Here is a 26,126-nt window from a genome sequence, read left to right on the forward strand (position 1 = left end):
AATTTGGAAAAAAAAAAAAAAAAAGTTAAAAATTACATTGATCATCCCTAAAATTACATTTAATTACATAAATACCTTCTATATTTTAAAAATTATAAATACCGCATCTGAAATTATTGTTTATAAGGATAATTATGTTTGCACTTTGCACTCATAACCTATAATCTATTTAACAAATTTTTATATTTTTTAAAAAATTATACATACACCAATAAAAAAACGTCAATACTACTTACACTGTCACCTCTGCTTTTTGGCAAAAAATTAAGCATACACCTCCAAAAATATCAACATAATTACACAATTGTCCTTTTTTTTTTTTTTTGTTGCAAATGATTGTTTTTGTAATTAAGCAAAAAATAAAGATGATTTATTCAAATAGAATATAGATAAGGGAGTATAAATATAATTACCCTTAATTTCTATTGACGTGCACTTTAAGGAAAAAAATTTACATAGAAAATTTTTAAAGGTATATTACATTGGCATTCTTTCATAAGTGTAGTTAGAACTTAGAAGTTTATAAAAATATAGTTAAACTTACAAGACAACATCCCATAAATCGTTATTCCTCCGGGAAAAAAGACAAGCTATTGACGTTTGAGGGCGTATGAGCCGACATGATCAATAGCCATGATGTCTGAAAAGTCACCAAGAATACATTGCACTATAACCTGTAACAAGAAACATTACATTCAGGTATTTATATACTACTCAATGAAATGGATATATAGCAGCCAAGAACAACTGTTTGTGCAATAACATTTGTCCCACGTTTCAGTCCAAACTCTACAATGTCAAATCAAAGCATACTTTCAGTACAACAATCTGCATACGAATAATAAGACAGTGCAGTTAATCTTTAAACCGCGTTATATTCCATAAGAAAATCTATAGGAACCAGAATTCGACAGCGTAGACCCTACTTACATATTCTCCATGAAAAACAAACACGAAAAAACACGAGCTCTCTGGAGTGGACTACTCCAGCAGCAAACTTCAAACACGAAACACAATTATATACCATCGTGTAAAGACTGTACAATGAAAAGATGGCAGCATTTCCACCCAGAAGCAAGAACGTCTAGTTCCAAGGAGGAGACGAGAGTTTATACACAAAATCTTGAGGTGTCGATCCGTAGTTTAAGTCCAGGTTGTGGAGTTGTTCCATCAGCTGAGATCTCCTTTCCTTGAAGAAGTCGAGACGTGTTGTCAATTCTACCAAAGTTGAGGATGCTGCTGCTGGATGTCGAGGATATTCCATCACCTGCGGCAAAACATAGAATTGTTTTGATTATCAGCTACTCAAATTTTAGGTGGTAGCCAGAAAATTCGACCACACAAGGTCCGTTGGGGTTTAGTAGAAAATCCAGCTCTGATCTTGGTATTGCTTTTTACAAGCTATTGATCATGAGATATTTTATGGTGCTAAATCATTTTAAGACTCATTGCTGTTGTATATGTAATGAAACAGGCACAAAAATAAGCAAGTTTATGCATGTAAACCCTGAAATGAACAGCTGAATGACAGTCTCCATAGAACCTCCCACATTCTAACTTTCTGGTTATAGGTGGATTTCGGTAATAATCTGTCTTACCTCAGGAACCCTAGAAGTGGAAGGTAAAGATGCAGAATCAACAGCACAAAGATTGTCAACAGATGTGGACGCTTCACTGCTTTTAGAAGCAGCCGGACTCGTTGATTCCATCAACTGCTTCCTAGAAGGCTGCCTACTACTGCCAGATGTCAATAATGGTCCCTTGGTGGTTCTTGGTTCTGCCCCCAAGAACTCCTGAAAACGATGAAGAGTTGTAGCAGTAAGTAAAATGAGATTAGTAACAAGTTGTACACTCTCGGACATCCCCACCCCAAAATGTGGTTTCTAGTGAACGGAAAAGTAAAAAGAACTTGTCCGTCTAATCTGGCACTCTGTTGCACGTCTCCAGTAGCATGTATATCGTGAATAAAAGGAAATTTTGGGTTTCGCAATAAGTATCTCTCTGATGATAATAGAGGATAATAAGATTTACGGCATATATCGATTAACGTCGATCAAAAGCATTAGAAAATGTCAGTAAATGTTAGGGTTGAAATTTACATGGTTCAACTCATGATTCATGCAGACTTCATAAATTTTGCATGCAGTACGTACATAGAATTTCTTCAGGACATGCATCTATGGAATGGATCATGATTACTGGATAATTTCGTGCTGCATAAAAGCTTGCTAGTTGAGAGTAAACCAACAAACAGATATCACGGAGGGGTTGGTTACCAGCAAGAATAAGTTTCAAAAAGTCGAAATTGGACAGAATGAAAATTGAGGTAAAGAAGTCAAAACAGAAGGACAATGCAAGAACTGCATAGAGAATTACAAGCACAAGTGGATGAAATAATATTTTTAAAATGAAAGAGAGCTGAAGAGGAACATGAAAACCTTACAAAAGGAAAAGGAACAATCACCTCAGTCCTTTGTTTTCTCTCATGATTACAAACAGCAAGTGTTGTATCAAAATCTTGCTGGAAATACTTCCTGCATGTAAGTATTAATTTTCTTCAGAACCAATTACAAAAATTCAAATTATGCTACAAAAGTTAAAGACTTCAATCAGATTCCAAATTAATTTGATAATGTGCCAAATATTTACATCTGATCTCGTCTTGTTTCCTTAACCCTGTCCGACCCAAAACCAGGAAGAAAAGGTGAGTTAAGAATCTTGCACCCACAACCATGCAGCATGAGTGCCACTTTAGATCATTCATTCCAATCTTCATATTATCTATTTGTTAGTGAAGCCTCTAAATCTTTTTCATGGCATACAAATTTTCATTGCCCCTAGATAGGTTATGAAGTCTCTAAGTCCAAGTCACGTTTAAAGATTCTAATTATGAAGAAGACAATATATGAGGATTTATTGGGTGAGTGAGGAATCACAAAGGATTGATTATTTTATTTTAAACATGGGCTAGACGTAGTAACTTCCTGTCCCTTCTTTTCATTCCTTTCTCTTTTTTCCCAAGAAGGAACTCCTTATTACAGGACAGTATTTTTGTTTATGGACTCATGTTATGTCATATTCTCCTAGGTGAATAGGGTATAAATGCAGGAAAGATAACAAAAGTTTCTCAGGCAAACAGATCGCATTCTATGATGCAGCTCATACAAATGAATTTGCTTGAACATATCACAAATCTTGGGCATGCTCCAAAAATATTCTACTTTATCTTCACTCCAGTTGTTTTGCATTGTATGATGGGCGGTATTTTAGTGGGATATGAAAATATCTCAATGTCAATGCATGGGATTTTGACTCACTGCTGCAAACTTTGATCTGGAGCATGTTGATAACGGTCAATTGCATCTGAAAGACCATAGTGATGCTGCCGCTGCTGATTTAGCTGATGATGAAGTTCAGCAACTTTCTGCTTCAATCTGGCTACATCTGCCTCAGCAAGAGCTATCTCCTCCAGCTCAGCCCTTGTCTTCATAGTAAATAAAAGATTTCAGCAGATACAATATTGCTGGATGACTTAGAGATATAGAGAAATTGATGCAAACCTTGGAATCCATGCCACGGGAGCCAGAAAACTGCCCAGAAGACATGCTTAAGCCAACTTCCAGAGCAGCTCGTAAATCTCTCTCAGCTTGCAACTGTTCTTGCAATCTTGCTACCTGGTAAAGAGAACAAAAGGTCAATCACTGCCCGCCAGACCATAAAATATGTAGGGCAGTGAGAGGAAAAGAAAATATGGTTTATGCACCAGAAAAGAATGTCATGATGCTGCATACTTTTTAACAGTTACTGTCTCCAAGAGGCATTAAGTATATATTCCATATGAACTTGGATAAGAATCAGACACCAACATCCGATGTATAACTGCCAAATGCATGGTGCATATTTATTTATCAGCTAATAGTGAACAGTAAATGTTACCTGTCAAATATATCTTTGCGAAGTCCAGTCACTAAAGTTTAATAGAGAAAGGAGAGGGAAGAGAATGAATATAGTAAATGATGGGAAAAGAGTAACACATGAATGTTCCATTGAAGCACCATTAGGAACTAAACTTTGAAAGTTCCGTGCACTCCAGAAAAGGCACTACTGTCCTTTGGGTGCTAAACACCATCTTATAAAGACCGTGTCTAGATATTACAACAACTTTGATCTTCGAGCTCATAGTAACCTCCCTCCATTCATTAAACAATAGTAATGCATATTTGGCACATATATACATAGAAGTTCTCACCATTCAAGAGAGAGTAACATGAGGAAAGAACAAAATCAAACTAAGCAGTAATACAGTTCTACGATGCTCATAGTCAAATCAAATATCATATAACATTTGAAATATAAATCATAAATGAATAATGAGAAAGTAAACAGTAAGCAGTGCAACTAAAAGGTGAGCTATAAAAATCATGTGACTGAACTCAAATGCAGATTTGACATATATACATGCCTTAAAAGAATCAATTTATAAAATGACCCAGAGTGTTTCAAAAAGTTATCTGAATTGCAAAGCGAAAGTGCCATTAGGTTTGATTTTTCTCAAAATAATTCCTTCCGTCAAGTTCCACTAATAGATGAAATTGGATTCAATAATCTAATTGTTAATTTTTAGTATCAAGATGAAGGCACGCCAAGAACCAGGATGCATGACTGAGGGGAAGGGAGGACAGGAAATGAGCCATAGCACCTCTAAGGGGTCCACTCTTTACGGAGCAGTCAATATATATATATATATATAGAGAGAGAGAGAGAGATTCATAATACTAAAGATATATAGTGAAGGAAGAACAGAGAATTAGAAAGGTATGGTGCCAGAAGATATTAGGAGAGGGTCTATATTTGAGTGACAACATTCAATGTGCTAGGAATGACATAGATCATACAGTCATACATAGCAACAGTTAATATTGATTGACAAATACTTACATCTTGTTCAAGTGCCAACCGACGCTCATGCAAAGCTTGTTTCCTTCTCTCCAAGCTAGCTTGCAGAATTGCATTTCCTCTTGCCTAAAGTAGATGTAAAAAACCATGTCCTATTACAAACTATATCTAGTAGCACACTATAGCATGGACGCTCCCCAAAAGCCAATAGTTACCTCTTTGGCAATCCTTTGACGCAAATCATTCTTCACAATCTCCAATCGTTGGATGGCAAGCCTATAAAAGAAATCATTGAGCTTCAATCTAACAAGGAAATGCTAGAAGAATCAAATCCAGCATGCAAGCATGAACAAAGAATAATCAATAAGGTAAAATGTGATAGACGATAATCTTACTCTTCCTCCCCAGAAGAATCAATTGATTCAGTTGAAGGAGTTCTCCTGGCCTGGAAAAACAAAAGAATCAGCATGCTTTGATTCAACAAACCAAATGTGTTAATGCAAAATGTTCAAAATAACAAAAAATAATGGGTTAATATATCAAAAGCCAAATCACAAAAACATCAACAAGATCCCCTGCCACCTCTCTGTAGGAAAAAGATTATCAGAAAACACTTTGAAAGTTTAATGCTTGGATGGTAATTATCTAGTTCACGTATAATCAGTTTAATATTCAATCTGGTCAATTATCCTCATTTTGTGGACAAACTAAGAACTCAACCTACATAGGTAAGATAACAATAATGAGCCAAAGATATTAATGTACTAAATCTCTTTTCTGGATTTTGGTCACCTTAACCTAATGAATTTATACATAGTGACCACGGAAGACTTAGAAAAATCTTTAAAACGTTGCAGTAAAGCCTGTAAAACGTGTTCCAGTGGCTTCAAAGAGAAGGAAAACACTCATATACTCATATCAGTTATTGCATATAATTACAGATGAGAACAGATAGTGTTGTATGCATTGCCACTGCTCCAAATGATGGAAACGGGAGAACATAATATTGCCAATGATGCTAGATCAACTTCACACAAATGCATTTAGTTTGCATGTACATGAGTCTATAGCAAGAATCAAGTTCAAAAGAGAAGTGATTGATTGATGCACACAATCATGCAAGTAAAATGAAGCTCATGCTGTTTACATCTTTGGCTAATATATACATGTTTCAAATATATTTGGGAAATAAAATGGATAAAATTAATCATCTAATTGAGCCAGATCAAGGCAAGTTAACTGGAGGTCTGATTAGTCCATAGCCACAAGAAGCATCATTCTAGACTCAGTTGTCCACAATTTGCGATCGATCTATTTAGATAACAAGTCTATCTCTCTATTGTAAAATAATAACCTCCATCCATCACCAATTTTCCTCTATCCTCCCTGCAGTTTTAGTTTTCATTATTTCCTTGTGTATGGTAAACTGAATACTCACATTTTTTCTTCCCCAAAATGCTGATTTCTTGGTATTGAGACTGGAGTTTGTAAGTTTGGGCATTGTCTTATCAGCCAATAGTTCAGGTCCAGGAATAGATTGATTTAGCTCTTGACCCATAGATGACAAAATATCTCCCATAGATCTCTGTGAGTCATTACCAAGTATTTCAGCAGAAGCATCCATCGTGTTTTCACATGCCTTCTGTTGGTCTAGTTGCTCAATAACTGAAAGATTAGGATCCGTAAGAGGTCTAGGGTCCAGTGTTGGATTTAATTTTGTTGCCAAAGTACCATTGTGAGTGGATGATCCATCGTCTGAATCACCATTCCCAATTGCCTGGTATTAGCAAGTGCAACAAAGGCAACTTCGGTAAGCTTCTTGAAACAAAAGGAATCAAACAAGATGCTAAAAGCAAAACCCAAAAAAAGGAATTAAAATATTGCAAAGCTACAGCTTCGCAAAAAGTTAGAATCAACTGCCTTCTGTGGTACATGTAAAACTAATTTTCATTTCTGTTTATGTAATTAGAGATTCTGGGAAAAGTAACTTCAAAGCACAAAATGACAATATTAAGAAATTTAAAATATATGCAGCCAACAAAAATATTACCCCCGAATCAACTCCCCGTTTCCAAATTTGACCCTTAAATTTTGTTTAAGAAGCATAATGAAAACTGCATGCTCTTTTTTCCACAGTTGTTTTAAATTTACAATATTGTAGAACTAAGAAGTAGAATATAAACTGTGGCCCCTCTATCTATCTTTATAAGCTATTTCTTGAACAATTCTTAAGGCTCCAGTTTCAGAAACATAACTTAGCAGCTATAGATAAATCTATAATTCCCTCATACAGACAGTGTTATTTCTCCTTTTTCCTCCAATACAGGCCATTATGGTTGTTACAACTACAATGTCATCATAGAACTTTTATTTTCACAACTATCATTGCTGTTTTCAGAAATATCATTATCATCCTAAAGTTTATTCTTCATGAATAAATACCCGGTTCCAGAAATGTAGCTTCATAGGACTGTGTTTTTTTACAAACTCCTTATATTGACGTTATTGTGTTTCTTTTAGCAGCAACTTAGGGAAATAACTACTGTTGTTTTTCCATTGTTGCTGCTATAGCTACTATCATCATACTTGTAATCAGTATAATTGATAGAAATAGTAGTATCTGCCAGCAGCAAGCATTATTAGCAGACAACCATGCTTCTCTGCTGTACTTTTATGTTTCACAGCCTCGTTAACATTATGATGCAACAAGAGTGTTTACCAAGACAAAAGAACATCATAAAAACCAAAAGGCATTCTTAAAGTAGGTGTAGAAATTAATTACAAAAGACCATATTGAAAGAATCACACATATCAACACTAGAAAAATCCATGACGAGTGCTGTTTTACAGTGCCAATATATTGAACTCATAAAAAGCATGTGTAGGTATGCAAGCAGTAGTGGACAGAAGAGAGAGAGAGAGAGAGAACCTCATACGGACAGAAGAGAGAGAGAGAGAGAGAACCTCATACAGATCGCTGGCAGCAGAGCCACTGCTTTCACTTAACTTCCCACTGAGTCTGCGATCATGGTCATAATCTGCTTCAGGGTCAACTTCATTTTCAGCATCATGATAACCATTCGCATTTATGTTAGGATTTTCATCATCACTCATCTCTTCGCTTCTACTGCTAGCAGATTGAGAATCCGCAGACAAGGAGCATCTGTTCATACTATCATCCTGCAAGGGAAAAGTAGTTACTTGCAAAGCACGCTCCCAAAACTTCTCAAAAGGAACAGCCAAGGCATATTGTAAATTGTGCACGAAACTCATAATACTAATTGACCAATAAAAGGAGCAACTAAGAGCCTTGTGTAACAACATATGGGACATAAACAAAGACACCTAACAACTAAATTTTTGGTTATGTTTATCCTGACAAAGGAAAATAGTATTTCATGAATGATGACTTTGATAAAAATAGCAAACACTTAAACCACAGAGTTTGTTCAGGAATCCCCCATAATAGACCCTATCCATAGGGTTCCCTGAATAAATGGTTAGGAATAAGTAAAGCTATCATGCAGAACAGTTTAAAAAGAAATTGATTAGTTAACTACAACATGTCAACATTTTCCACAATATTGGCTAACTACAATCATACAGGGACAGATTAAAGGAGCATCTTGAGACAGTTACGTCTCATCATTTTAAAGCTGCAAGATGCAAGAAAGCAGAACGTATATTAAGTTTTGAAGACATATAAGGGGAATGAGCAGAGAAAACAAATATCAGTAACCAAAACGCATGACTTACAATGGAGTTAAAATTCAGCCAATAAGATTGACAATGCAGGAACTAACAAATAACTACAACATACATCAAAAATATTCTCGTACTCCTCAAGGAGTGTTGTAATAATTGCTTGGGCATTGTTAGCAGCATTGGCAGCAGCAAGAAGCTGAGCAGAATTATCTCCATTGACATCATAATCATCCTCCAGTTCACATTCACCAGCTAAGAGCGGGCGTAAGAGCAATGGAGCCATACAAGCAGCAACTGCTGATGGAGTCATCCGATTCTCAGAAGCATGGGAGGAAATAGTATGCATCATCTTAAGAATTCTACAGTAGCAAGAGTAGGACGAGAATGAAAAAGTTATATATGTGTCAGAAAAGTATCAAATCGAAGCTCACGTAATAGCAGAAGATCCCTTCTATTCCAATATCAATCAGAAATATCTGCAGATTCCCTCATGTGCTGATGTAAACAATAACTCAGGTTATGCATTATGGTACCTTTGTAAGAGGCGCCTATTGGGTTCAGGAAATGTTTCGTGTATAGCAGACTGCATTGCGTTCATCCGAGCTTCTTTCCGGTCAATTTCTTCTCAAGACAGCCATAGAGAAACCAAGTTATTCAAAAATAATGGTAAACACGTGAGAATTTTTTCATGATAGGCTAGCACAGAGCAGAGGGAATTTGGCACAAACATTTGCAGTAAACAATCTATCAGATACTTACTGTAGGCTTCCAACAAAGCTGTGCAGCAGGATGCAGGAACAGGAGAAGAAGGTAGCTCGCGAAGAACATGCTGAAGGAGAGAAACTCCATTAGTTATCAGTTACATAAAGCCAGTGTATCCATAAAACAAGTTACATAAAACGAGAACTGAAGAGACAAGTACTTAGATGGAAATCAAACCTTAACACAGTCGCCGATGACATGGGCATCCTCATCCGGACCAAATTCAGTCTTGCCTACAATCAAGTAGCTTGCAAATTGGTATGCATGTGATGCCAAGTAATAGAAATTTGACATTCAATTTGGAGTGAGAAAACAAACAAGGACACATAGGTAAGTAAAGGAAACAATAGAGAACTATGTTTTTTAATTGACTCCATACTCAGACAAGCTATAGTCTTCTGCTATTCAACTTTCTCCCAAAAGTAAGATAACAAAAAGGCAATCAATTAACCAACCATCACAAGTTAGTATGTCTGGAGATAGTCTAATAACCACCATACTTTCTCTAAATAGTTTTTATATATCAGGATATATAACACTGATCTACTAGCATCATGTTGGATCTCTTCCATTTTGCAATGCAACTTTCAAATTGGTCCCTCAACTAAGAAAATGGATACCCATCCAAACCAAGTTATATTACTATGTGAAAAATTTATAAATTGAATGTCACTTAAGGTTGTCCCTTTAGCTTCCAATTATATATCAGTTGTCCTATTTAAGAAAGTGAGAAACAAGAGATAATGTTTGATTGAGCAAGTTAAATCAAAGTTTTCAAGAAAGACGACAATCAGCAAGCATATTTTTGTTAATGCAAAAACATTGGGTAGAAGATAATTCACATGTACATTTAGGCATAAAAACAAAACCAAACTATTTACCCTATACAGGAATCATAATCTTCACAAGCAAAAGATCCAATGGACTCATGGCAACAAGGAAAAGAAATAATGTCTTTGATCACACAGGCTTGAATAAACGAACAACCTTGTTCATATTCTTGAACTCTTCGAGCCACTTCCTCAACATCTGCAGACTGCCGCAGAATACCTTCTACTTTGATTCCTGTTAGACGTGGTATGTATAGTCAGAATACACTGAGAAGATAGAAAAAGAAATGCTTCTGCATCATCACCTTGTCTTTTTCATGAGGTAAATAATTGGATACAAAATATGGATTCAACTAATCATACAAACTCTCCTCCCTCATCTTTTGTGAAGAAACACAAAGCTAAGCGATGATTGCTATTGATGGCAAGAAAAACGGGAACAAAACAAGTATTTTCTATCTTCCATGATTTAAGCTGCTGCTATCATATAAATAGCGAAGAAATTTCATTACTCAGGGTATTTGTGTTCCCCCAGATCATGTGCTAAAAACTACACTTTGTAGTCAGCTTGAGACTATTAAGATCTATACTGAGGGATATTTGTCTATTTTCAGATTGCCTAAGTCCCCAAGAGGTAGTATTCTCTTAACAATTTAATATATTTTAAATAAGTTCATTTTCAAGACGCGAACTGTGGAACAAAGTCAATGGGTGCATGATTACGGGACAAAGAGAGAAAGAAAAATACAAAAGTTTATATTTAAAATATAAATTTGAATTGAAAAATAAAATAAACAAAACCAAATTCTTAGCTGTCAACAATAAGCTCACTATGGTAATACTCAATTTTGATCGAGTCAAAGACTATTCCAAGTTCAGGAAACAGAAACAGGCAAAAGATAAGAAATTGGATTGAGTCTGCATGAAACTATTTGAAACAAAAACAGCTTCAAGTTCACTGGACAAACTAGTTCAATGGGGAATACTCCAGGTAATTACAGATTGCAAAACAAAATCTTACCATACTTCTCAAGAAACTGAAGTGCTTTCTCCAGGAAGGATGGCCCCCCATCTATATCTTCTAATGCAAGCAAAATTGGACGTCCAACAACCAAAGATTTAACTGGGCGTTTGTCTCTCCCTGGATTAAAAAGGAAATTCCATCAGAGATTTTTGCATACAACATATAAATTTCATGTCAAAATCATGCTACTCAAGGGGTAGAAGGAGAATTTCTATTAAAGCTTCAAAATAGTATTTATTGAACACCATGGAAGAAACAGCAGTAGGTACAAACATTGAGGGAAAGACCCTTCAATTGTATCATTAGTATCACTTCTAAATATCCCATTGTGTCCCATCACAAGAGCAGCACTTGGCGCTTGTGCAAGAGCATGTTCAAGGGCTGTTTTCCACTCATACAAGTCCTCCAATGTCTCTGCCTGAAATTCAGAAACGGAAAGAGGAGAGCAGCTGATTATGTTGCCAGCTATATATGGATCAACTACAAATCAAGGGATTGAATAACTAATAAAAAAAGTGGGTGTGACAAACAACAATAAAAGAGAATGTATAATTCTATTTGTACCTTAAGAGTAAATGCTCGTCCATCACGTCCATCAGGAAACAGAACAGTCAGCAGTTTCTTGTCTTCTCTGACTACAACACTATAGAGGGGAAGAAATTAATAACATAGCAGGACAGACATCGAAACAGCAAGAGAGAAAGAGAGACTGATTATGCATACCTCCCTGAATTGTTCAAATCAATGCCACCCAAAGTCAGATTTACTTCACCACCACGCTGCGGAAGTGCACTCTACACAAAAAGGGAATTCATTATTCAGGGCCACAATAATATCAAACTAATGGTGGAACATATAAAAATAACATGAAACTGCTCCATGACGGCCACATTGCTTAGTAACATGATGAATAAACAAATTACTGAATCAACTTTAAGAAAAATAACATTGAAAAAAGTTCGAAGAAAATGTAAATAAAACTAACAGGATCATTCTTGAAGAAAACCAATGAGGTACGTGTAAGGATAAACCATCGCTTCTTCCAAGACTTCCACCCGAGCCCTGCAAGAAGTTTAAATGACAGATAAAACATGATATTTTCAGTGGAAACAATATAAGAAGAGCATAATTTTACATTTGTGTCAATCAAAAATGAGGGCTGAAACCCAGGGATGATCCATTTTTTATCATACAATAATAGTCATATATAGACAGACTACTTCGCTTCTCCATCTCAGCCTCCCATTTACCAAGCTTATGCTTTTAGTTAAGTGTATCTTAATTTTGGCAACTTTGCAACGAATGGATGTCATAGCTACAGCTAAGATACATTACTATAGGCTTCAAAAGCGTTCACTAAAGGTTTTGTATCTGCCTACATGCAAGAAGCCTTTGGATCAAATTATGTCCTTGCGTCCGCCACTTTGCAGAATTGGCAAGAGGTGGCTCTCCCACTATGAAGAGCCATATATTCACTCTAACCACTACTATTGACCTCCTGTCAACCACAATCAGCCTTCCCGTCATCAATAATTCCACAGAAACATAGTTTCTGTAATGCAGTTGATTACATTCCAGTGTAAGGCGCTAGATCAGCACGCTTTGAGAGATATTATTTGGCTTTTTCAATCATTGAAAGTAGTCACAAGCACTCGGTGAGGATATTACCCAACCCCTATTCCCTGCATGAGTGAAATAAAGAACAGAAGTTGTGTTCTACGAAAGCATGTTTCATCAGCATCTAAATTTTCATAGTGGGAATTACCAGCAATGGACTCCATCCATATCAGTAACTGCCAGCAACAAGTAGATCTTTAGGAAAACATTTTCTATGTCTGGTTTCAGTTTTTACAGTTGTGGTCATTTTCCATGCAAATGGTGTTTCTCAAAGTAGATCTGATAACGGGATTGTGTGATGGGTTCTTGCCTCAGGAGTATGTTTGAGAATGAAAATGCATTTCAATCAAGTTTTTCAGAAACATCAATTTCTAGAGTGAAATGGATGTAATCTACGAGTACGTAGAAAGAAGTTAAAAACATCTTTCCGATGCTCTCAAAAATATCCTATTTTTCCAAAAAGGTCTTGAGGAATCTGGAAAATAATTGGAAAGAACTAACCAAACAAATTCACAGCATAAAAGTCCACTGTGGACTGACCAAAAGTACAACATTTTCACAAATGTATAAGAAAAATTGAAATGAAACTTAGCCAAAAGTTTACAAGAACTATTCATGCATCCTGTGCAGGGAAGAGTGGCAGAGAACTGAACAGGAGATCCATCATACTTTTATTTGTATAAATTTGAAAAGTGGAGGGATATTAAAACCATATAGACTTAATTCTTATCACCCTCCCAAATGGGGCAGAAAGGACGTAAAATACTACAAGGAGCGAAGTAGACTTAATTAAAAAGTGAGATCAAAAGAATTGCAGTGAAGAATGACTACGATAATTATAGTCTTCCTAATATCACCAGTTTCTCCAGTAACACCTCCTATCAACTTTAAGAAAATTTAGAAGCAAAAACTATTACAAGCCTGGATATGATATTTTTTACGACGTCTGAGTTCAAAAATATCACTTAACATTATATGACAAACCGATAATGAAAACAAAAATAAAAATGAAAGAATAACATTTACAGGAAGATAGCTGCCTAAAACTCCACCAATAGGCCTCACAAGAGCAAGTAACTGGCGTAATATCAACTTGTTATAAAACTAGAGGTAGACATACAAAAAATTGTGGAAATGCTTGTATAGTGAGACTCTTTTGTTCGTTGACGTGAAATTCCAACCTCAAAATTAGATTCATGGAAAATCAAAACAAAATGGATATTTTGACACCCAAGTCTTCGTGTATAGTTTAACTGAATTCTGAGTTTGGACAATACAAAATACCCCTATGAACTAACAATACATAATATCACTAGAAACAAAAGCAAAAATATACTTTCAGCAAATAAAAACAAAAACTTCCACATCAGAACCACAATAAATTAAGCACTGATGTCATGCACATGCACCAAAATACAACACAACCACAATTACGCTAAGCCCTAATGACAAATATCATAAGCATGAAGTAACTAGGAGTTATAAGGCTATTTTTCCACCATGACTATAGTGGGAAAGTAATACAGAGAATATTGTCCTCTGTTTGTGTTTGGAAGTAACGGAAAAGAAATGATTTCTATGAATATAATCTTGTGAAGTATTTCTTGATTTATCATTTTATCTTCAATTTAATTTGCTTCTATTGATATTCAGTTGCGTCAAAGAACATTTAAAATTAAAACGTATTTCTTCACATAGAAAACGTCGTGAAATTTAATTTTTTACTCTGTTTTGTCTCCTATTTCCCACTTAAACCCTAGATCCTGAAATATAATTGCAGGAGGGTAATGAATGACATGAAGCCTAAGTAAATGTGAATCCTATCAGACCCAAGCATTGGTCATAAAGTTGCTGACGCAGTTGGCAAATACTTACAAATTGTCAGTTGATATCACACGCACTCTAAATTGCCAGAAACCTTACGATTGTCTTATTGCCATATTCACCCCAAATTGCAACAAATAAATAGACTATCTTACTTTCAACTCTGAAAGCACTAACCTTTAGAAGATATGAGCAGATGCCCGCTCTTGAATATCTGTAAATCATCAGAAAAACTAACAATCATCAAGAAAAGCAACAGCCCACCAAATTAAAACCTCTCTCAAACCAGAATTCACGAACTGAAGCCCAATCCAATAACTTCTCAACCAAATTCAAAGCAGGAAAAGAGCGTACACCTCGGACTAAATGCATTGACAAGATATCAACTTTAGCTTGACAATTACTTGACTGAACTTGACTGCAAAAACACCCAACACCCACACCCCTCCTATCCTTTCCTTTCCACTCACGCAATAACACTTCGAAAATCGGGAAAAACAACCAAAACAAAACAACTCGCAAGCATTACCGTATTCGAATTCACAACACGAGGGCGTTCAAATGCGGCTAGAGAAGCCGACATTTCGCTTTTCCTTCACCCTTTCCACAGCTGAGTTCACATCTCAACCGGGATTCAAACAAACACTGAGTCCACTCGGATCCAGCCCACAAAAATCGGAAAAGATCCACACAATGGAGGTGGATGAACAGCCAGAACTGGACCCTTTTTTTTCCTTTCAAGAATTTCCCCAAAAAAAAAAAAAAGAAAAGGAAAGAAAGAAAATGGATAGATGAAGCAACAGTAGCAACCAACCAGAGCTGCTTTTTTTCTCTCTCTTGTATTTTGTTTGTGTATATATGACATGAAGGGGGGGGGGGTGAGATTAGGTGGGGTGGTAATGTAATAGTAGTTGTGGAAGGAAAGAAATAACTAATAATACCTGTGATTTCATTTTTGCAGTATTTGTTGCTTTTTACCTACTTCTTCTCCCACATTCATTCTCTCCTACTCTTTACTGCAAATTTTTGCTTTTCTTTTTAGTATTATTATGGTAAATTACGATTGAATTTTTTTTTAAATTTATGATAATTATAACTTTTTAAAATCATCGTTTAACAACATTGAAATGGTATTTGTTAGACAATCGTTAATTAAAAAAATATTTTTAATTTATCAAACAATAAAAAGATATTTAAAATTATTAAAAATTTCGAGGGAGTCCGTAATAATATACCCAGTATTATTATTATTACGAGAACAAAATAAAATTCTTGAATATAAATAAAGAATTAAAAGGGCTTTTATCCATTTTGCTTAAAAAAAAACTTATGAACTGTTATAGATAACAAAATCTCAACATCTTAAATGTTGCAAAGATTTTTTTTCTTGTGTAATGTAATAATATATTTGCTTTAATTTAATGTACATATATTTCCACTCGTTTCAAGCCAAATTGATGATTAATTATTGTAGGAGTAAATTACATTGATGTCCCTTAAATTGTATTTAATTACATTGGAAATGGTTTCGATGTAGTTTACTTTTGGGATGTAGTTTTAAGTTTTTGTCGTTGGAGGGTGTATTTATAATTTTATAAATTATAGTGGTATGTGTGTAATGAACTGCAGAGTTAATGTACTTTAAGTATAATTAGTACGGGATTATGTAACTATACTGTAGAGATAATTAGCCTGTGACATTATATTTAATACGCATGATGTTTGTTTCTGTTTGGCAAATAATTTTATTTATTAGTCAGAATTTATCAAATTTGTTGATTTCAGCAAAAAATTGAATAAAATCATATTTACCCTCAATTGATATTACCGATGTATTGCAGATCAAACAAAAAATTTTTTTTTATCAGACATTCTCACATGCATTAGCGTGTGGAGATGTATAAGAGTAGGTTGGTTAGAAAAATATTTATTTGACTTGCAATAAATCAGTAACAAAATAATTAGGTATAAACATAGATTTTGATTCTTTTTCTTTTTCTAATATCAGTCAAATTTGTCTAACGGGTGGATCTATTTATTAAACAAAAACAAACGTAAAAAACATCAAACCTCAGGAGAAGATAGTGTACTTATTCTTGTAGTATATGTAAGACGTAAGTCTCGATTTGTTCAGCTTTATTATTTATGTCCTTTTCTCCTTTTTTTTTTTTTTTTCCTATGAAGTTTTGAAATAAAAATGTAGTTAAAATCATATTATCCCAATTAAAATAATAAGATAATAATATTATTACTATTTTATATTTTTAAATTAAATGAGTAGTAAATAATGATTTGGATATTTTCGGTGTAATTTGAGTTAACTTTCTCATGGGATTCTAATTTAGGTGAATCCAAGAAAAATGAAATGGGTGCAGAAGAATAAAGCCAATAACCACTGTCAAAAAGAATGTACAACCCTCAAAGCGTGGCTCCATTTCCTAAGTGTTGTGTATTGTGCAGTAATAGTTGTACTTTTGTTGTGGAGTTATTGGTGGATGTGGTGAGCATGTGTGGTCCAGGTGGACAGGGCCACCTCAGTGGTCAGAATTTCAAGCAATTAACCTATTTTTAGCTTTTCCTATGCTTAGTCAAATTCTCTTTTTCCTTTTTCAACACATCCCTTTCGTAGGTTTCTTTTTCTTTTTCTTTTTCTTTTTTTGGTAATTATTTTTTTAATTTGATATTGGGTGATTTAGGGTTTTGCCCTTGAGAAAATTAATATAGTTTTTTTTAATTATTGGGTGCTTAAATTGAATAAAAAGCATTTATTATTTACAAAAAAGATAAATATATATATTTTTATATACAATATCTTGATCTTGTTAATGATATTTTGATGTATTGAATGATTTAATTTATTATTGTCGTATAAAAATTATTAGATGCGACTATTTCATTTAAATCACTAAAAAATAAATAAATAATATGATTTTTTTATATAATATTTAAATTTAGATGTATTTTTATATATTTTGATATAATGTCTCAATTAGGGGTTAGTGAGTGTGTTTAGATCATTCTAGGTTTCAAGCCAATGAGCTAATTCAAGTAGACGTACCCTCACCAATGCCGATGGAAACACTGCTAAAAAAGTCTCGGTTATAACTATTCGATTCTTGTGGTAGTGAGGTCAGTATTGACAAATAGCTCGAAGGTATTAAATGTAATAAAAGAATATACCTGGCATTTGGGGCTATGCAGTTATAATAATGATTGCATTATACAATTCAAGGTAATATGTTATTCCAGTGATAATCAGGTTATTATGAAGGTCAATAATATCATCAAATCGGGTTCGAGTCACACGGATTCTTTGAGTATTCAATCATTTTGATAAGTTACAGGTCATTTTAATCATTATATGATTTAGGTGTAGTTCCTGTATCATATTTTTTTAGCCCGTATTTTAAATTTTTACAAAAATTAAATAAAGTTACATATATGTAGGTGTTTTTGCATTTACTATTATCATCAAATAAGAGAGGTCAACAAGGATGTGTTCCTTGGATATTGTACATGTAATATTGAGTAATTAATCAAATTTGAGGAGTAGGAATTAAAAAACCATGTGACTTTAGGATATGAAATTCATTATAAAATACTATAAAGTAAAAGATTTTAAGTAATTTTGAATCTAGTCCATGCTATATATATATGTTGAAAATGCTTGTTTGCTTCAATATCAAGAAAGATGACTATAGTTTAGTTTTAAATGATTTTTTATGAGAATTATTTAATTTTTCCTACGGATATTGGTACACACGGATAATATAGAAAATATTAAATTATAAATTTATTTTGAATTAATTGTATTTTAATCGCATACATTAGGGCTTTTTTCGAACAGAGTGTCATGCTTTTCAAAATAGTCATTCTTGCTCTCGTATTTTAAATATTTGTTGTATATTTTGTCCTATCGTTAAAATTTGAATGAAATAAACACGTGCAAAGTATATGGACTAAAGGTTTAAAATGAAAATTGGACTGAAGGTTTACCATTATACTTTTCTCTCCAAAACCTCCTCAGTCAATTTAAAAAATTGACTATTTTTCAACTATCCCTCTAAAGTTTGCAATTTATTCAATTATTTTCTATAATAATATTCTTGTTTTTTTATTAGAATGATTGGCACAAACATGAAAAGACATTAGATTACAATATTGATAACAGGCACAACTCCCATCTTCTAAGGTTTGGTGTAATTACATATACGTCTTCTATGGTTTAAAAATTTATAATATTTCTAAAGTTTGCTTTCGTCTCATAAATTAGTCCATCCGTTAGTCAAAATTCACTGTATTTAACAAAAAAATTGAAAAAAGAATCTATATTTACTCCGATTGACTTATTACATGTTAAATAAATATTTTTATAATCAAATTATCCTCATACGTCTTCACGCGTTAATGCGTATTAGGAAGTATATATTCACCGTTATAAAGGTAATTTAGTTTGAAAAGAATTGCTTGATCTACAATAAGTCAATAATAAGTCGATTGAGAGTATTTATCAATTTTTCATACAGTTTTTTTGATAATATCAACAAATTCAGTAATTTTTATCAATTGAGGGATTAATTTATTAGACGAAAGCAAATTTTATATGTGATATATTTAATTTCTCAAATCACATAAAATTTACATATAATTATAATAAATCTCAGAAGAGTGTAATTATCATATGATTATCTGTTTAAAGTCAGCTTACAAAAGAGGGAAAGAATTTGAAAGCATGTCTCATTGAAATCATTATTTCTAGCAAGAAAAAGGAAGAAGACTTTAGGCATAATTTAGTATCTTTTGCAATGACATCACATGTCTAGTTTTCAGAAATAATCATATATACTCTTAAGGGAAAAGTATTATTTTAGTCTACTAAGTATGTTTAATTTTAATTTTAATATGATAATTATGTCCATTTTTGTTTAGGTCCAGTAATTTACAAAATTGCTTACTTCTAGTCATCTGGTAGATTTTCGGACAATTTTACCCCTATGCAACTTTTGAAAGGCAGTTTTAGTCCATATGCAGTCATAGGGGTAAAATTATCTGAAAATCTGCCAAATGACTAAAAGTAAGCAATTTCGTAAGTTACTGGACCTAAACAAAAATGAACATAGTTATAGAACTAAAATTAAAATTAGACATACTTAGCGGACTAAAGTAATACTTTTTCATACTCTTAAAAATATGTAATTAGTAATTAATGAGAATCATATGTATCAAAGTTGGCTGACCTATTTATTTATTTTTTTAGCATAATTTAATTTTATAGTCAATTTAAACCCTACATAAAGGTCACATGGTATGTATTTATTTTTTGAGCAAAATTTTCTTATATATTTATTATTTTCTGGGCCACATGTTATTATTTATAAGGATAATTATACTCGTATTTTTTGAATTTTGACGTAATTATACGTAAATTTTGTGTGATTCGAAAAATTACATTTAGTATCCCTAAAATTTGAATCCGTCTAACAAATGGGTTCCTTCATTAGTTAAAATTCACTGAATTTATTGATAGTAACAGAAAAACTGAACGATAATTGATATTTACCCGTAATTGACTTATTGTAGGTTAATAAAAACTTTTCTAACTAAACCACTTTTATAACGATGAAGATGTACATTATCACATGCATTAATGTGTGAAGATGTAAAATGATAATTTGATCATAAAAAAATTTATTTGACATGTAATAAATTTGCAATTAGTTAATGGGAGAGATATGAATAGCGTGTAAACGGACATGCATTAAAGATGTAAAAAAGGATATGTTTAGAATTGAAACTGATTTGAAAATATAGAGTGCATTTGAATTTAAAAAAAAAAAATATTTAGAGAAAGAATTTTAAATGATTTAATTTTAAAAAAATAAAATCCGTCCTTAGAGTCGCGCGTCGTAACAACCACGATTTTAACTAAGTATAATTTATAATTTATGTTCAAACTTTCCACTTCACGCTTCTAAACTCTGATCATCACTACCTTTCTGGCTCCGCCGTTCATCCCTTCCACCACTGCGGCTTTTCTTCATACAGGTGACATGCATTCTCGACGCTTGACTTCGAGCGTCATCTTTGTTTCTTGTGCATGCATTTCCATGTTTATTCTGTATACACAGGGTCGTTTTTGAAGAATTCGTATATCCATATGATTTAATTCTAAACTGCCAGCGGAGAGCATAGGATTCATATTCGGCAGAAGTAGTTATGGCATTAACAATAATCAGAAAGAATTTTTTGTTGCACCCTTACCTCCTTTTTCCCTCCCAGAATCGCAACCTTATCAATCTTTTGTCTTCAACCCCGAACTTAAACACCGTTTGTGATTCAGCAGCTTATTTAGACACAGTGGAAACTCAAATTTCATCTTTGTGTCAAAAATCCAATTCCAGCGTTCAATTTAGGGAAGCTTTTTCGATCTTTCAGCAATCTGTTGATATGGGCCTCATCCCATCGGGGCCGACTTGCAATCTTCTTGTGCCAGTCCTTGCCAAGAGTAAAGATTACAAAATGGCCTTTGAGATATACAAGAAAATGACAAGTGCTGGGGCTTTGCCCACGTATTTGTCATTGTCTGCTTTGGTTGAGTGCTTGGTGCATTTCGGCGTGCCCCAAGTGGCACTGGCCGCAACTGGGCTGATTTTGAAGCACGGGTACAGCGTCAACGTGTATGTTGCGAATATCATATTGCGTGGTTTTTGCTCTGATGGATGTGCTGTTAAGGCTGAGGAATTCTTAAGTGAAATGCATAGAAATTCAGTGACTCCTGATAGAGTTAGTTTCAATACTTTGATAAAGGGATTTTGCCAGGAGAGGAAGTTAAACCATGCAATGAATCTAAAGAAAAGGATGGAGGATGCAGAAATTATTCCTAATTTGATCACATATAATATTCTGATGAATGCTTATTTTATGGAGGGTCAGGTGGAAGAAGCAATTGGCCTGCTTGAAGAAATGAAGATCAAAGGGTTGGAGCCTGATGGCATTGTATATGGCACGCTAATAAATGGATTATGCAGTAATGGAGATGTTGATAGAGCAAAGGGGTTCTGGAAAGAGATATTGAACAAGGGCATTTCTCCAAATAGAATTACTTATTCCTGTTTGATGCGTGGTCTCTGTCAGAAGGGGCAATTGAAACAAGCCAAGTTTTTGTTCAATGATATGATAAAAAGTGGGATCCGGCCTGATGTTGTCACATTTACAGGTATGATTGGCGGGCTTTGCGAATTCGGGAGAACAGATAAAGCAGTGGAATTGTTTGATTTCATGCTGGAGAAGGGTGAAGAGCCTACTACTGCAACGTATAATATTCTAATTGGTGGATTATGCAAGGCAGGACTGCTAGATGATGCTTCAAAATTTCTGGAAATGATGGTAGATAAGGATAAGAAACCTGATATTGTTACTTGCAATACTGTATTGAGAGGATTCTGTGACATTGGGAGAGTTGATGGAGCCATGAAACTTTTCAATTCAATGCTGTTGAACAAGTTTGTTGAGCCTGATTCGTGGACAATTAGTACGCTAGTCCAAGGACTGTGCAGGGAAGGCAATCTTAAGCAGGCAGAACAAATTAATCGCAGGATGGCTGAACTCAAGAAACTAATGGATGTTGCACCATATACCGTGCTAATCGGAGCTTATCTGAAGGCAGGTAACGTAAAGAAAGCTATGAACCTTTGGAGAGAGCTTTTGGAATTGGGTTTGGTTCCAGACTCAAGGACTTATAGTGCTGTGATTGATGGGTTATGCAGATGTAACTTCATGAACATAGCAAAAGGTATTTTTACTAAAATGAGGACCCACGGCCCAACTCCTACCTCATTTGATTACAACAACTTGATGGCTGCCTTATGCCAGGAAAGTAGCTTAGAGCAAGCAAGAGCAATGTTCCGAGATATGGTCAATGGTAGTTGTAAACCCGATGTTGTCTCGTACAACATTATGGTCCAATCAACAATTAAAGCAGGGGATATTGAGTCTGCCAACAAGTTACTGGTTGATATGCAGCAGAGGGGTCTGAATCCTGATGTTTTAACCTTTTCAATTTTGATTAATAGGTTTTCAAAATTAGGACTGATGGAAGAAGCTAAAAGCATATTTGAAAGAATGAATAAATCTGGGTTCCCACCAAGTGTATTTGTCTATGATTCTTTACTCAAAGGGTTCAAGGCAGAGGGCAAAACAGAAGAAATACTCAATTTGCTTCACAGAATGGCAGACGCTGGTGTTCTTCTTGATGCTGAACTCACTTCAACTATCTTAACATGTCTGTGTGACATATCTGACGGACATGATGTTTTAATGCATCTACCAAGTTTCACCCAAGAGAAATCAAAAGGAAGTAGCATTAGATGTGATGATTTATTAACAAAACTCCAAGATATTGTTCCCATGCTTCAATCCCCTGTCCGTCAATCAGTACAGATATAGAAATACAAAAACTATTCTTCAATTTTCTGACTTTGATGGATGCCCTGAAGTTATCTGCATTATTCTTATATCGTAAGGGTCCTCAGAGATGGAGGCTTGTTTTCTAGATACTCTTCAAAGATCACCTTGAGAAATTAAGGCTCTGCATGTCATTCTACTTGCCCCTTATTCATGCTGGCCGAAAGTTAATGGAGAGACATTTATAAAGATTCAGCATTGTATTATGTGGAGCAGGAAAAGATACATTGGATATGGTTCCCATGGACTTTGAAGGTTTCTTACCGACAGGCAGTTATCCTAATGCTCCTTTACATTTAGATATGAGGTATAATAGCTCTCTGTCTCTCATAAAACACACCCCTATTGGTGCACATCATGTGCTTGTTTCTGTTCCTCATTTGCAAGATAATGTCTACTGGCTGCTCTTTCTTGGAGTGTTGAGCATGGTACATATGATTGGCATCTAAATTTATCATTGATGGCTCGTTGAATTTATTCGTCATGTTATATTGATTGATTGGGATCACCTTGTCCCATAAAGATGTGTTTTATGTTTTATCACAACAGGGAAAGTTTAAGTTGTTGTGATTTCTATACTGAGATGTAAAGTTATTAATACGAGAAAGAGATTCACCTTAACACTAATATTCAACCTTTTGATTCACCTTGGTCAAATAAAAATGATGCTAGTTTGTCACCAGGAGTTGTAATTTCCTATTCTTATGTGTCTTGGCAGATCGATAATGACATGTTATTTCACCTAGGTCTTCGTGCTGATCTTATCACATGTAAAACCTTGCGGTCCTTGCCTTTGCCAGCCGCTACTGACTTTATTCTGCTGTTTAGAGGCAAGAAAAAGGATCAAGTCATCTGATGCTATTTGTTGTTTGCAAGTTAGCATTTACTGAAATTGTCGAATCCCATCATGGCCTAGCTTTATATTAACTATGTATTCTTTGACGTCTTCCGTGGGATATCCCTTTCAGTTAAGATCTTGATATTCTTTTCTCCTTAAATTAAACTTCATGGAAAGTTTACTTGATTTTGAACTCTTGTTTTTCTGAAGTACATCAATACCGCGGGAAACGAAGACGTAATCATTCCTATCATCCTTAGGTGGTCATTACTTTGAGGTGCATTGGATTCTATCATAGGTTTATCCTTCTTACATTGTCTATGGTGTATCTTTTATTGATGTCCCTGCTTAAAGTTCTCCAAAAACTGCTTTGAACCAATGCGGCCTTGCGCCTTGTTGTAATGAAATTCTGTTTTGTGCCCCCATTTCAGATGAGACGCTGAAGACCGGGAAAATCAGACCTCCTCAGGTCTAATGGCTACTTCCCATGTTTGGATCTGAAGAGAGGACAATCGGTGCATGATTGTATGTAGGACGGCTAACAATTGAAATATTTCCATAGCAGTTTTCCTATCTTTAACACTTAATCTTCTGATACTTTTTTGCTTCAGAACGTTTTGAGGGAATTCAAGCAACAACACCATGGCAATGAAGCTATGCTGCTGACTCTTCAGACCAACTGGTTTGAGCGAGTTGGGATGTTAAGTGATCACTGCCAAGATAGGGCCCCCCAGGCCCGCTTGGGGTCATGATTCTTTCATAATGCTCGCTGCTTGCAACTATTTTGCTGCTCATTATTTCTCAACTTTTTTTTATTCGAGTTGCAAGAGGAGTTTATTGTCCTGGCCGTGCCCGGGCTTTAAGCATAATGCGTTTTGGTGGCAGCTATCATGCAGTTCATCCATCCTATGACCAAATGTCTTATCTCACTTACCAGAGAGGATTATCATCGTAAACCTATCTTTAAATTTAATAGGTACGCAACTCTTAAGTAAAATTGCAAGATTCGGTGTCATGTAAATATTGGTGTTTATTATGCCCAAGTTATTAGATAAAAGTTATAATTTTTTCTCCGCTAATTTTTGCAGCTTATTTGTAAAATTGCGATAGTATTGATTTCTTTTTCGAAAGTGTTGATTTTAGCTTTTCATTTTTTAAAATATTTTTTAACTTTCACTATAACTAAAATTTTACAATTTATTTTAGGGATAATTATACTGTCCTCTCCAGAGGTTTCGTGTGATTACACTTGAACTAAATGTAATTTGAATAATATTTTTTATGTTTGTTTTCGTCTAATAAATAGAATCATTCCGTTAGTTAAAATTCAATAAATTTACTGATATTAACAAAAAGATTAAATGGGCATTCATATTTACCTCTTAATGATTAATTAATAATTTATTGTAGATCAAATAATTTTTTTTTCTAACCATAATATTTCATACATTCTCATACACTAATCCATGTAAAGAAGTATATCTCTACCCTTATAAGGGTAGCTTAATGCGAAAATATTTGTTTGACTTATAATGAGTCAATCAATATGAATTTTAATTTTTTGGTAATATCAACAAATCGATGAATTTTAACTAATAAAAAATTTATTATCAAACGAAAACAAACATGGGGTATTAAATATAATTTTTAAATCATATAATATTTTATATATAATTATTCCAAATTTTAAAAAATAATAATATAATTATCCTTTATTTTATTATAAAAATAGAAGTTGTTAGGGTATAATTACACCAAATACACTCTTATAAACTCTGACGGCTCCAGAAAAAGGAAAAGAAATGAAGATTCAAATTAAATAGGTTAGGAAGAAGAGACCAATTTGGCCTACACTTCCATACTCAGTAGAAAACTGTATAATTTATTTGTCATTAAAAAAAGGTGATTCGGAGTAGGGAAAATTACAATTAAAGTTTCATAATTTATCTTATTTGTATTTTGATCCTATTATTTTATAACTCAACAAATTCAATTCTACAAATTTAAAAAAATTGCAATTTACACCCTGTTATTCATTTGTCATAAATTGTTAACACAAGGAAATTACTAATGAGATGTAAACTGTAATTTTTTTTTTAATTTATGGGACTAAAATTATTGAATCATAAAATAATGAGATTAAAGTTACAAATAAAATAAAGTATGG

The 26,126-nt window shown here is 34.0% G+C and overlaps 2 protein-coding genes across 9 annotated transcripts; one reads left to right on the forward strand and one right to left on the reverse strand.

Annotated features, from left to right (window-relative positions):
* On the reverse strand, nt 730-15,497 carry LOC105163670 (rho GTPase-activating protein 7). Of its 3 annotated transcripts, none has more exons than XM_020694753.1 (22): nt 15,188-15,496; nt 14,836-14,872; nt 12,203-12,279; nt 11,941-12,011; nt 11,782-11,860; nt 11,491-11,635; nt 11,215-11,334; nt 10,351-10,428; nt 9,541-9,596; nt 9,361-9,430; nt 9,135-9,222; nt 8,717-8,960; nt 7,861-8,076; nt 6,335-6,673; nt 5,292-5,341; nt 5,112-5,172; nt 4,939-5,022; nt 3,561-3,674; nt 3,318-3,484; nt 2,444-2,534; nt 1,599-1,793; nt 730-1,267 (listed from the first exon to the last, which is right to left on the reverse strand). In XM_020694753.1, the coding sequence occupies exons 1-22, from the start codon at nt 15,239-15,241 to the stop codon at nt 1,085-1,087; spliced, it is 2,619 nt and encodes an 872-aa protein (XP_020550412.1). In that variant the 5' UTR covers nt 15,242-15,496; the 3' UTR covers nt 730-1,084. The 3 variants fall into 3 exon arrangements, with proteins under 3 accessions (XP_020550412.1, XP_011080411.1, XP_020550414.1); XM_011082109.2 differs by having other exon boundaries at nt 2,465-2,534; nt 15,188-15,495; XM_020694755.1 differs by lacking the exon at nt 6,335-6,673 and having other exon boundaries at nt 15,188-15,497.
* LOC105163671 (pentatricopeptide repeat-containing protein At4g28010) lies at nt 20,534-25,054 on the forward strand. 6 transcript variants are annotated; one of them, XM_020694155.1, is made up of 5 exons: nt 20,556-23,428; nt 23,840-24,088; nt 24,170-24,236; nt 24,391-24,484; nt 24,571-25,054. In XM_020694155.1, exon 1 carries the CDS (start codon nt 20,875-20,877, stop codon nt 23,101-23,103), a length of 2,229 nt encoding a protein of 742 aa, XP_020549814.1. In that variant the 5' UTR covers nt 20,556-20,874; the 3' UTR covers nt 23,104-23,428; nt 23,840-24,088; nt 24,170-24,236; nt 24,391-24,484; nt 24,571-25,054. The 6 variants fall into 6 exon arrangements, with proteins under 6 accessions (XP_020549816.1, XP_020549814.1, XP_020549815.1 ...); XM_020694156.1 differs by having other exon boundaries at nt 23,868-24,088; XM_011082112.2 differs by lacking the exon at nt 23,840-24,088 and having other exon boundaries at nt 24,170-24,257.

Source organism: Sesamum indicum, linkage group LG6 (assembly GCF_000512975.1).
Source record: "Sesamum indicum cultivar Zhongzhi No. 13 linkage group LG6, S_indicum_v1.0, whole genome shotgun sequence".
Lineage (NCBI taxonomy): Eukaryota > Viridiplantae > Streptophyta > Magnoliopsida > Lamiales > Pedaliaceae > Sesamum > Sesamum indicum.

What these genes read in the sequence shown, in the direction of transcription:
- LOC105163670 (XM_020694753.1), bottom strand. Translation starts at nt 15,241, where the DNA reads ATGTCGGCTTCTCTAGCCGCATTTGAACGCCCTCGTGTTGTGAATTCG. An exon ending in GATTCTTCTGGGGAGGAAGA is followed by an intron (nt 5,173 to 5,291) that starts GTAAGATTATCG and finishes TTTCTTTTATAG; the next exon opens with GCTTGCCATCCAACGATTGG. An exon ending in CCACTTCTAGGGTTCCTGAG is followed by an intron (nt 1,268 to 1,598) that starts GTAAGACAGATT and finishes GTTTTGCCGCAG; the next exon opens with GTGATGGAATATCCTCGACA.
- LOC105163671 (XM_020694155.1), top strand. Translation starts at nt 20,875, where the DNA reads ATGGCATTAACAATAATCAGAAAGAATTTTTTGTTGCACCCTTACCTC.